At 31.7% G+C, this 13,346-nt stretch overlaps 1 protein-coding gene across 1 annotated transcript; it reads right to left on the reverse strand.

Moving 5' to 3' along the window:
* Positions 1 to 6,228: 6,228 nt before the first annotated feature.
* On the reverse strand, positions 6,229 to 7,857 carry LOC111615574 (zinc finger and BTB domain-containing protein 49-like). Its single transcript, XM_023356977.1, has one exon. It carries the CDS (start codon positions 7,855 to 7,857, stop codon positions 6,229 to 6,231), a length of 1,629 nt encoding a protein of 542 aa, XP_023212745.1.
* Positions 7,858 to 13,346: the final 5,489 nt, after the last annotated feature.

A 13,346-nucleotide genomic window follows, 5' to 3' on the forward strand; every position in this document is an offset into this window, starting at 1 on the left:
GTTATTTACCATTTTTGACGTCTAAGAATTTAACGATCATTTTCACCTTTCACCTATCAAAAATTCCNCTAAGACTTTAATCAGAAACAATGTCCGTGAGGATCTCCTGCAAGTTGTTTTTCCTGACAGCAGTTTAGTTATAGAGTTAAACACGCCCGTAACCCTTTTAAATAAATTACTAGTGGAAGGTCGCGAGTAAGTATATCGGACATTGGCTCGGATGTGAGACAAGGATGAGTCCATATTTTAAACAATAATATGAATTTAATAAAACAGAATTAAAGCGAATTACAGAATAATTTATTGAAACCTATTACGCGGAGAGAGAGAGTTTACAATAATTCCGAAGTTATATACTACCTCGTTTACATCTGAAGTTAGGCATCTTTGTGGATCAGGAGCGATGGAATTTCTGTCAAGGTACTTTAGAAGAACGGCGGATCTCTTCGACGGCGGATAGGGGTGATAATTTCCGGCTGTGTAATTGATCTTCTCTTCTCGGTGATCGGAGACGAACTCCTCGATCGAAGGAAACGATTCAGTATATTTTAAGGATTTCGTCCATCAAAATGACGGATTTTATATACGTCAACGGGATGTATGAGGGTGATTAAAAGGGGTGAACATCCAGGGTGACGCTTCAATTTAGTAATAAGGAATCGGCGAAAGGAAATTCAACTTCCCTTTAATTGGGAGTGTGACAAAATGTCTTCCTTTTTCTCATCCGAAAAATGAAAGGTTTTCGTTTCTCTATTAATTACTTTTCTACACGATTTTAAGGAAACATTATTAATTAATTATTTGAAGACAGTCTTTATGAAAAGGTATCGTCACCAGGGGACAGCTTTTCTAATCTACATTTTACCAGCGCTTATTTCGTTGTAGATAAACGCCGAAACAACCCAAGAAAGTATGATGGAGAACAGAAGACGTCAGTATATCAGCAGTTCCTGTTTTAAAAATGTTTATTTTTAATTGGATGTATTCTTGTGTTTTTAAAAAACTTTTAGGCGTCCAGTATCCTAAAAAGAAAGTTAATATATGTCGATTTTTTTTTTTGGGAAAGACTATGTCTTCAAATAATTAATTATAATTATCGCCATCGGACCAAAATCTACAAAAATATTCATATATTTTTATTTATTATAATATAGCAAAATGGACGGACAGGTGGAAAATGCTTCTTTAATTAAGTCATTTAAGAGTACAAGTAAGCTACTGTATAAGAGCAACACGCATTTTTGTTTACATAGTAACCAGGCAAACGATATGATAATTTTTTATCTTATTGATTTTTGACGTTTTACGCACTGTATTTACGAAATCACTGCACGAGTGGTTGTTTCTCGTCTACGTTATAAGTCGATTTATTTTTCAGTAATAGGAAAAGAATAATAAAATTATGATAAACGAGGCTAAGTATATCTATATATGTTCTTGTCACTTAACTCAACACTGGTTTATCCATCGCGTAGCCGAATCAAGCTAACTTTAATGGATACCGATATTAATGATAGGGGCGTTGGTAGGTCTTCAGAGAGGAGGTAGAAAAATAATGGTTATTGTACTGCCTATATTGTGGATAGGATAATGCTTATAACTAAGGTCGATTATCTCGCACAAGTTGATGTTCCAAAAATTTGCCGTTTTATGCGAATCCGTGTTATACGAAACAAAGAACTAGTGCAAAAAGGGAGTTTAGGTTCCGAAAATTAAAAAACCTGCTGTTAAATTCTTATTTAAATCGGATTTATTATTCATTTTTACACAGGTAAAATACTTATTTATTATTTAAGTAAATATTTTATCTACAACGAAATAACGGCTAAGATTAACTAAGATAAGATCAACTATTCACACAGGAACTAATCCAAAGTTTATTATACCTCCGATTGAAACAATATTTTCCAAACTAGAATTAGACAAATTGCAAGAGAATATAAATACTACGAAGAAACCTAGAAAGAAAAACGAAAGTCCCGAGAAACAAAAAGATTACGATATTAAAGTAGCAGAAATATCCTACGAACAAATAAAGAAACTTTTGGACAAATTATTAAAAGAGAATGAAGATCTTTCAAATTCATACACTCCAACCATTTCAACCACGACCATATGGATCATCCTTGAAAGTATAGGAATAATAATCATACTTATATACGCATTTTATACAATGAAACATCGTTGTCGGAAACGGAAATTAGAAAAGAAGGTAAATAAAACGTCACAACGAGACATTTCACTTCAAGAAATTCCTCGCAGAAATAATTTGGTAGAAGAAGAACCGGAATTAGTCGAACCTGTTGAAAGCTCAATTGAACAAGCTTCAAGCTCAACTGAGACAAGACGACAAATTGTTCGTACTTATCGACTTTAATTCCAATTTGATTTTTCGAGATGATAATTACGTTTTCGATTGAAACTTTTATTCGATTGTTCGACATTGGAATTTCTGTTCACATATATCTTTAGTTTATAAGATGGCTTTGATTAGGACACAATTTGAAAGTTAAAGAAAGTATACCCCACTCTACGATAATACAAATTGATTAGATAAGAGATAATAATATCATATAGAATAGTTTAAAAACCTCTATCTTCCCCCACTTTATCAATGACAGCGGAGAAAATTGAAATATATAGAAGTAGGCTACGTGAGGGATGTTTAAATGCGAGAGATGCCTGTCGTCAGCGTGAANAAGAGCAACACGCATTTTTGTTTACATAGTAACCAGGCAAACGATATGATAATTTTTTATCTTATTGATTTTTGACGTTTTACGCACTGTATTTACGAAATCACTGCACGAGTGGTTGTTTCTCGTCTACGTTATAAGTCGATTTATTTTTCAGTAAAAGGAAAAGAATAATAAAATTATGATAAACGAGGCTAAGTATATCTATATATGTTCTTGTCACTTAACTCAACACTCGTTTATTCATCGCGTAGCCGAATCAAGCTAACTTTAATGGATACCGATATTAATGATAAGGGCGTTGGTAGGTCTTCGGAGAGGAGGTAGAAAAATGATGGTTATTGTACTGCCTATATTGTGGATAGGATAATGCTTATAACTAAGGTCGATTATCTCGCACAAGTTGATGTTCCAAAAATTTGCCGTTTTATGCGAATCCGTGTTATACGAAACAAAGAACTAGTGCAAAAAGGGAGTTTAGGTTCCGAAAATTAAAAAACCTGCTGTTAAATTCTTATTTAAATCGGATTTATTATTCACTTTTACACAGGTAAAATACTTATTTATTATTTAAGTAAATATTTTATCTACAACGAAATAACGGCTAAGATTAACTAAGATAAGATCAACTATTCACACAGGAACTAATCCAAAGTTTATTATACCTCCGATTGAAACAATATTTTCCAAACTAGAATTAGACAAATTGCAAGAGAATATAAATACTACGAAGAAACCTAGAAAGAAAAACGAAAGTCCCGAGAAACAAAAAGATTACGATATTAAAGTAGCAGAAACAAATGAAGAAACTTTTGGACAAATTATTAAAAGAGAATGAAGATCTTTCAAATTCATACACTCCAACCATTTCAACCACGACCATATGGATCATCCTTGAAAGTATAGGAATAATAATCATACTTATATACGCATTTTATACAATGAAACATCGTTGTCGGAAACGGAAATTAGAAAAGAAGGTAAATAAAACGTCACAACGAGACATTTCACTTCAAGAAATTCCTCGCAGAAATAATTTGGTAGAAGAAGAACCGGAATTAGTCGAACCTGTTGAAAGCTCAACTGAAGAAGCTTCAAGCTCAACTCAGACAAGACGACAAATTGTTCGTACTTATCGACTTTAATTCCAATTTGATTTTTCTAGACGATAATTACGTTTTTGATTGAAACTTTTATTCGATTGTTCGACATTGAAATTTCTGTTCACATATATCTTTAGTTTATAAGATGGCTTTGATGAGGACACAATTTGAAAGTTAAAGAAAGTATATCCTACTTTACGATAATATAAATTAATTAGATAGGAGATAATAATATCATATAGAATAGTTTGAAAACCTTTATCTTCCCCCACTTTATCAATGACAGCGGAGAAAATTGAAATATATAGAAGTAGGCTACGTGAGGGATGTTTAAATGCGAGAGATGCCTGTCGTCAGCGTGAAAGTGCGTGGTTAAAAAGTTCACTAAAAACTCGGGCTAAAATCAGTTTATTGGAAGATTTATTTTATTTTTATTTTATTTTCTGTTAATTTTATGTTATTCCGTTTCTCTTGCATATTTTTAAAAAGTTTTGTTCTAAATTTGATTTAAATATTTGTATTCTATACATGGAACGTATCTGTTTAATTTTCGTTTTTTTCGTTCTATTTTAGAAAGTGATGATATCATCAGTTTGAGTGTGGAGTTGAAATTTCTGCAGCTGTGAAGGTTCGAAATAGTGGAAGTTCAGAGAGCAGTCACCCGGACATCGGTGGCCGATCTTCGGGAAGTGAAAGTGGACATTAATTGCACATCTGGGATGTACTATCTGAAATTTTTGAGGTCGTAAAACCGGAATGAAGTAAGATTTCGTGACTTTCTATACCCATTTTGGGTGGGTATTGGAGGGCTTATCGGACCCAATTTTAGTTATTTTTGAAATTTAAAAGTACCGTCAGAAAACGGATGTTTTCAGCATAGAAGATAAAAAGTTTAACGATGTGCACTTAACGATGTGTAATAGTAAAGGTTTAAGATGGATTTGTGAATGTGAGGTTAAGGTGGAAGGTGACTCAGTGACCATTCGCCGATAAGTTTTAAGATTCAACTCCCAAAGGTTGGAGAGAGAATTAAAGGGAAGAAGTTTGATATTAACAGTGCGGACTAGGAGAAGTTTTCTGCCCGGTGTATTAATTATTGATTGCGTGGTACGAAAAACTCTAATACTACATAAAGTAAAGAATAATACTAATTGAAACATAAAATTAACAAATTTTTTAAGAGCAGAAATGATCTCTTTACTTTAATTACAAAAAACATAGAATAAAGAAAAACTGGGAAATACCGAAGCAAAAATTTAGTAATAAAGAGTAGATACCAGCGAAAAAAGATACACAGTCGACCCCTTTACAACGCGGTAGATACGTTTCACTTTTTATAGAATTTATGTTCTAGGAGTCCTTAAAAACATGAGTTAATCACAGCCCGGCACGTATGCAGTTTACGGAGTACGGCTGTTTTAAAGGTTTTCTTACATAAAATTAATCGATTCTATACTGGTTTGACTCAACATCTTTAAAACATGTATAATTTTTGGAATAATCCATATAAAATATGCTATAAACAAAATTCGTAGGATTACTTACTGAGTGTGCACCATTCGACGACGCCATTCCTTAAGCATGTTTTCGTCGTGGAGCGGTGCATCGAATGTCAGGTGCGTGTTTTCTGATAAATTATTTTTCTGCGAAAAATTTGCTGAAGTTTGGAGACATCGTTAACATAAATGTAATATTTACGGACGAAAATAATAAATGGTTTTTAGTAGGTCCGCTGCTCGTTTAATCTCAACAGTTTGTGCAATATCCGCTATTGGTGTAGATTCGACCAATCTTGTCGCGACACGAGTCAACGATGACGTTTTACAGCATGCCACGAGTTTTTTTTAGCGTCTTTATACGAATACGGTCGCAATTTTTTCGCCGAGATATAAGAATTCTTCTTATACTAACCCGTTTTATAGGGGTGTACTGTATTAAAACTGACAGTGTATAAAGAGCTTTATAGTGATATTGTTAGATTTATTCTCTGTCTCATCGCCGCCAAAATTTGTGTAGGTAGAATTTACCTGCTTTACAGAACAAAAGCGTTTAACTCAAAAGTGCAGTTTTTGTTTGAGCACAAAGTCATAAGCGTTCCAAAGAATATTACTGTTTCTAGTTTCTTGGACAACGTTATCGCTGTCATGTAGTCTTGATGTGCAAATGTCATTCTTTTACCAAATCAATGAACCATACATTCTTATTTTATAGACTTTATTTTATTATTAACGATATATTTCACATACAAATAGACAATCAAATCAATTGAAATTACAGTAAAATTATTCGAATTAAATTTTTAAAAATACATTGTAAATCACTGTAAAGCAAAATTGTCTAGTAACTTATTTCTATATATTTTTACAATTGATCATTTAGTCGAGTTTTCTTTTCAAACTTAAATAGAATAAAAAAGCTATTCGTCCAGCTTAATTTTTCTGTTTTTTACTCGGAGTTTGCGTTTGAGATTGTTCAAGAAAAACAGAGAAAGAAGGTAAAGACTGAGTAGAAGGGCCCGATTCCACTTCTATATCATGATTGATTCGAGTAGAAAATCCTGCTTGCATGTCTTTTTTATTCGTAGTTTCAGTTGAAAACGAATAATGGAAACTGGAAACAGTTTCTGTTAAAGACTCTGCATGCATCAATACTTTTTCCGAAGTCTCACTTGAAAAAGATTCTTCTTGAATCACACCTTTTTCCGAAATATTAGTAAACAGAGGTCCTGCTTGCGTCCAGTCCTCTAGAAGAATTTGAGCATGTGGAAATTGCTTCCCTTTTTTATCAGACATTTGTGTTGATGAAAATATAGAAGAATCATGAAAAGTGGGCAGAATTTCAGTAAACGGTTCTACTACCTGTGAGAATTCAGTTGAGGATGATAGTTGCATCATACTTTCCTCCGAAATTTCAGTAGAGAAAGGTCTTGCTTGAATATTTTCTTTGTTCGAAGTTTGAGCAGAATCATGGAGGCTATGCAGAGTTTGTGTTGTAGATTCCTTTGGACTTTGCTCTTCCTGCCGGTTTTGAATAAAAGGTCCTGCTTGCATCCCTGCTTTTATCAGGGTTTCTATTGTAGAAGGACTTGTTTGCATTAATTGTTCCTGCAGCATTGCAATTAACGAGGACCCTGTTTTCATAAATAATTTCTGCAGTATTGTGGAAATATGAAATCCTGCTTGTTTCAAAAGTTCCTGAAGAAGTGCATTTAACAAAGGTTCTACTGGCATCGATAGTTTTTCTAAGGATTGTGTGGATGATGTTTCTGCTCTTATCTTTGGTTCGTCCAGGGTTTGTGTTAAAGGAGGTTTTGCTTGCATCCTCGGTTCCATTGATTTCTGAAGGGTTTGTGTTGAGGACGGTCCTGCTTGCACCCGTGGTGCTTCCAATATCTGTGATGAAAGTGTTGCTTGAATCTGTGGATTCTGAACAATTACTGTTGAGGACGGTCTTGCTTGCATCCGTGGTGCCTCCACAATTTGTGTTAAAGGACTTGCTTGCATCGATGGCTCCTGGAGTGTTTGTGCTGAAGAAGTTCCTGGTTTCGTTTGCAGTTCAGGAAAGTTTTGTGGTAAAGACGGCTCTTTACGCATTAATAGTTCCTGCAGGACTGAATGTGAAAAATGTTCTCTACGATGCGATTTATACGTGTCACTATCGGCAAATATTTCTTTACAATATCTGCATTGGTAATAAAATGTTTCAAATCTGTGTTTTTCTTCTCCGTGCTTTCGTAATTCTACTTCACCATTGAAAACTTGTTGACAATCCAAACATCTATGTGATTGTTCACTCGCATGCTTATTTTTCTCTTGTTCTATTTGCAGATTATGTTGCTCTATCTGGTGCACTATCTGGTGAACCATATAAGTTTCTCGTTGTTCAAATGTAGCGTTGCATATTTCACAAACATAAAGTCTTGCTTCATGTTGGGTTTTTTCGTGTAGTTGTAAATCTTGTAAACAGAAAAACTCTTTTCCACATTTTTGACACTCGTGTCTGTCTTCTGCATGACTTGCTTGATGATGAATAAATGAACTTCTTTCGGAGAATGTCATTTTGCAAATTAAACATTGAAATTCCATTTTTCGGTACTCTGAAAATAAGAATAAACTGAATGTCATTGAAAAATATAAATTTTTCATCAATGGTTCCCAGACAGTAATACTGTGTATATGCCAAGAAAAATTGAGTCGAAAAATTAAACAGAAAATCCGAAATAAGTCGTTGTTAAAAACAACGAAGTATGTAATANATGTTGTAGCAACAGAGACAAGAAACAGCTGTTCGAAATTTACACATAACTATATTTTGTTGTGCGCGATTATGCATTACTCTGTACTATATGCGCAGATCGTTGCATAATAGCACGAGGTCATTCTAGAACATCAATTAAGCTGAAATTTTCAGCAAAAAAGAAAAAAATTTCGATCAGTAAAAAGACAAGTAAAAACTATATATTACTAGTTTATGTATAAACAGCACACATTATTTGTAGTGTAGTTCTAAGTAAAATGACTTTTTGGTTCCACAACTCAAACTTGTTTATAAGCATACACGAAATTTTATGTTTTATCAGGTTCCGTAAAAACTACAGCATTCAAATAAGTCATGTTCTACCCAGAAGGTATGCTCTTTATCGATCACGCTTCAGAACAATAAATAAAAAAGTAGAAGCACTACTGTGCAGTAGAAGAGTTAAATAGACTTATCGATTACTTGAGCATTTTCGTGTATATAATTTGATGTATGTAAAATTCGCATGAGAGATGGAAATCTATGGAAAAATTCAAATACCCGAATCTTTAATATTTACACTAAACTGTAACCAAGCAGTTTAGTTTAGAGTGCATATTTTCGAATTTCATGCACTTATGTGACAATCTATCTAACATGCAAGTTTTGTATATAAACTCCAAATCTTCCTATTCGAAAAATGCTTAAATAATGAAAATTATCTAATGATATACTGTATTTTAATATTTAAAAAAATTAGCTAGGAAACTATAATCTGCAGAAAGCTATAAACAATTCGAGTTCAATAAGTGTATAGTTAAATAAACTACGATGATAATTTATATTTATTCAAAATATTTACCCTTATCATAAAATTTTTCTTTACATAGAAAGGATTTTTCTATGCCACGGATATACCAAAAGGTCTTCCTCCGAATCTCTTCATGAAGCAAATTATCTGAAATGATTCAATCACAAAAACAAATATTTCAATTACTTCGTAAAATTAACAAAAATCACATCAAAAACAAAAATTCTGATTATGCAACGTTGTCTCAAATGCCTTTTTTTTCACACCTAAACTAATAGAAAACGCAATGAGATTCTTATCTTTCACTTGAGGCTATGCATCTCAGTATAGCATTTTTATGCATTCGCCAGTAAATATATCGTCTTACTTAAGTCGAAGTTTAAAATCAAAAGTGAATCTCCAGTAATTTTCTGAATACTTTTTTGAGTGACGAAAGACAAGTGAAGACATTGTTTGCATAATCTCTGTTGGTGTTTTTATTTATCTTTAATATCTTAGAATTTTTAAATTAAAACGTTAGATACTTTGAATATGTATGCCACGGAATTTACAGAAGAATAAAATTTTCCGATGGAGATGAAATTATCGTATATCTGAAAAATAATAATTGTTTATTGTAAATATAACAGCAGATATTCAAATTAACAAAAATACTGTATTTTTATAAATATAAAGTGGTAATTACAATCGAAGTGAAATTCGAAAATGCCCATGCAACTGATAACGACAGAAACGATAATAATGCACTGAAGCATAAAAAACACTCGAAAAGCTTTATCGATCTGTACAAAATGACCAACGTACGTAAAAAAACAGCTTTCGAATGTAAAATATACGTAAATAGATAGAATCAGCATCTACCATTTTTCATTTATTTCATCGAAAATTTCCCAAATTTGTAAGACTTTCGTCATCATTTCTTGAACAAGAGCTTTCGTTGCGACATTTCTCAGTTGTAACTGTTAAGAGATTTTAATCAAACCTCTGCTGATAATAATGAAGATATACGCCAACAAGACATCGCAACAAAATATAAGAGACAGCGCGTAAATAAGCCATTCTGCATACTAACAATGCAAACTAAAGATATTCTCTTATCATATTGTCTGTAATTATTAAAAACGGAATAACTAGCGACAATAAGTATTATGGATATTGCAACGAGAAGGGAAATATAAAATAATCAATAATGCAAAAGATACAGATGTAGTGTATCTATAAATTCTGCTTCTTCCTTAAATCCTGTCATTAAGTGATGAATATTGAGTTTTTTCTTTTTAAAATGCTGAACAGTATAACTACATACAACGCATTAAAAGACACAATAATTTTGATATACAATGAATTATTTCTAAAAACTATAAAAAATACGATTACAAACAATTTCGGGAAAAACTAACATTCCTGTATACTGTAAAGCTGCTAACCACAAAAAGATTTCGATTAGATTCGTATAAAAGTTAAAGTTTTTCATTTGTGGTATTTGTCTTTTTTCTGCATTTACATGTTTCAAAAATATCCAAACCGAAAAGTGGCGTAACTGATATCAAAGGTTGAAGGTTTTTTACAATACAAGTATTAGAAAATGGCTGCATGATTACTGATATAAGCAGAAGTTAGTTTTTTTAATGCTATTTTTAAATTAATAAACAGTTGTTATTAGTTTATTATAATCAATTCAGTTTACGTGAAAATACGATTTACTTTCTAACATGGATTGATGTCGAGCAGGCAGAAACAATTTCGAATAATAAAGTAGTTGGTCGTCGCTAACAATAATCTATCTGTAATTTACGTATGACAGAATGTAGTTTCTAATTGGCCAATATAGAACATTCGATGTTGAAGAAGTAATTTGATTTGAAGGGGAGTGCATGTAAACTGAGTGACGTAAACAATATATTTATGGCCAAAGGTAATATCTAATAACGGTTGCCATGAAGATAACTTACGAGATTTAATCGATAAGTATTGGCATTGACGTCATTTGGTAAGAGTAAGCTATTTATATAAAATAATAAATACAATATTGTATTAATATTAATTTGTTCAATGATAAACAAGTTATATTGTGTTCTATTTAAAACTGTAAATTATTGTTTTAATTAAATCTGACATTAATTTAAGTTGAAGTACAACGTACTAAAAATTTTTTAACATTATCCTTTCGCCGAATACCGAATAATGGTTAGTTATTAATGGCGAATATTTGGCAATTGTCATTTTCCGAATTTTGTAGGTATATTTTGCCGAACGAATAGAAACGAATATTTGCTCTGATGTATTCGTGTTGTTAGGAAGAAATTACTCAATAGGCACATCAAGCGCTCTCGTAGGGCCTCTTCGACTTTATGTTCATCAAAGATACTTTGAAATAGATAACACGCCTTTAAAATTTAGTGAACTTTTAAAAAGTGCATAATATACAGTAAAGCTTGTGCTTATTTAAAAATTTTTCTGTATTTTTTATGTCACAAATATACTTTTACATGAAACATCTTATTAAGAAATTTGCGCCTAGCCCACAAAGGAATATAATACGCTAGTGCGTATTGCCCGTTAGCATAATGGTGCTGGCATTCATGGATATTTTTGTGTTCAGACATCAGTATTGATATTTTAGTCTTTTTTACACGAGATCTTAAAATTTATTTTAAATTTTGTTTAGTTTTTCGATGTGATTTATATTTTAAGTATTTATTTTATTTTTTCTATACAGTTATCTTGCTTTATATTTTGCTACATTGGTGAAAATTCAGCATTCGGCGAATAGCAAATGTGTGGATGTGCTCTTACTCTTTTTTGAAAGTTTCTCGAATTTATATGCCTAGTTTTTAGTAAAAACTTGTCACTAATTTGACAGCAGAAGATAACGTTATTCTGTGAGTGATCTGTTGTAATTAACTATATTTCATATCTAATAATATAAGGAATGTTTTAACAGATAACAGTATAATAAAATTTCGGTAAAATTCATCACGTGGTGAGTTTGGCCTTTTTCATTGTGAGCCAAGCATTTGAAAAATACAAGGTTTAATTAAACGTTAATCAAAAACGAATTCTAAAAACAATTTTCTATAAATTACTTTATTAATTTAATGATTGAAAATATTTTTGAAAATGAATAAAAATTCACACACGAAAAAAATGATTATTATTAATGTTGCAGTATTATAAATGTTATAATATGTAAATTCCTATTTTAAAATGAATTTTTTTGAATAAATAAAAATTGTAATATATATTCTATAATTACAGTACAGTCTGTAGTCGATTAAACCAAATTACTGAAAAATTAAATCGGAATAATACGATCTGTACATTTGTTTATACAATTAAAAATTAATAATTATTGTTTTTTAATTTATGTTATATAATATAGTAGAGCATCGATAATCCTCCGAATCAACTGGGGACTGGGATTGTTCGGAAGATCGATGTTTCGGATAACCGATCATGTACGAAAAAATATATTAATTTATCCCATCTTGACATTTTTCTCCGCTGCGTGTCGCTTCGCGTTGAATTTTCGTCGATGTTAAGCCTAACGAAGACTATTGTATCGTTAAAAATTATTCTTTTATTTTGTACGAACAAAATAAATATATTTAAAAATATAAAAACAATAAAAAATTATACTTCAGAAGTTAATTTAGTATTTAAAACGTCAAATATTTGAGTAGCCCAAGACATAGCCAAAAACTGCAGCGCCACAGCACTGTCGAAAATTTAAATTTGCTGACTGGAATTCTTTCGAATGATTGACTTTCGGATAATCGACGCTCTACTGTATTCTTATTAAGACTGTTTATTCTATGATAAAGATCACTTTTCAGATTTTGTTGTACAGTATTTCGGTTTCCATTGGAAACTGTGCATTATAGAATAACTAAACGTATCAAAATAATCAATAATTCTTTGAAGAATTTCTGAATATTTTGTCGATTTATTGATAATAGTATTTTCGTATTTAGTAAAGCGCTATTACCGAAAGACACAGAACTAAAATAGATTATGCAAAAGACATCTTTATTCTAGAACAAACATTCAGTTGTAATAAACAGATTACATAAGGAAGATTATAATGATGAATAAAATTTTATTATAATTAACTTTTAAATTTAGGTAATTATATTTTAAAAACATAAATAATTTTAGAAGTATTTTCATTATATTGATTTCATTTTACTTTCCCGGCTGTTATGTATATGTTAGGTCAGCCAAGGATAAAAGTTTGGAATGCACTCGTTGTATCGCTTATTCAGCAGCGCAATCGTTGAGATTGGCCTACTGAGTCGAAGGATGGCTTCCTAAGACTTTAATCAGAAACAATGTCCGTGAGGATCTCCTGCAAGTTGTTTTTCCTGACAGCAGTTTAGTTATAGAGTTAAACACGCCCGTAACCCTTTTAAATAAATTACTAGTGGAAGGTCGCGAGTAAGTATATCGGACATTGGCTCGGATGTGAGACAAGGATGAGTCCATATTTTAAACAATAAT

The sequence above is a fragment of the Centruroides sculpturatus genome, unplaced genomic scaffold (genome assembly GCF_000671375.1).
Source record: "Centruroides sculpturatus isolate CEXI.00-Female unplaced genomic scaffold, Cexi_2.0 scaffold161, whole genome shotgun sequence".
Taxonomy (NCBI): Eukaryota; Metazoa; Arthropoda; class Arachnida; order Scorpiones; family Buthidae; genus Centruroides; species Centruroides sculpturatus.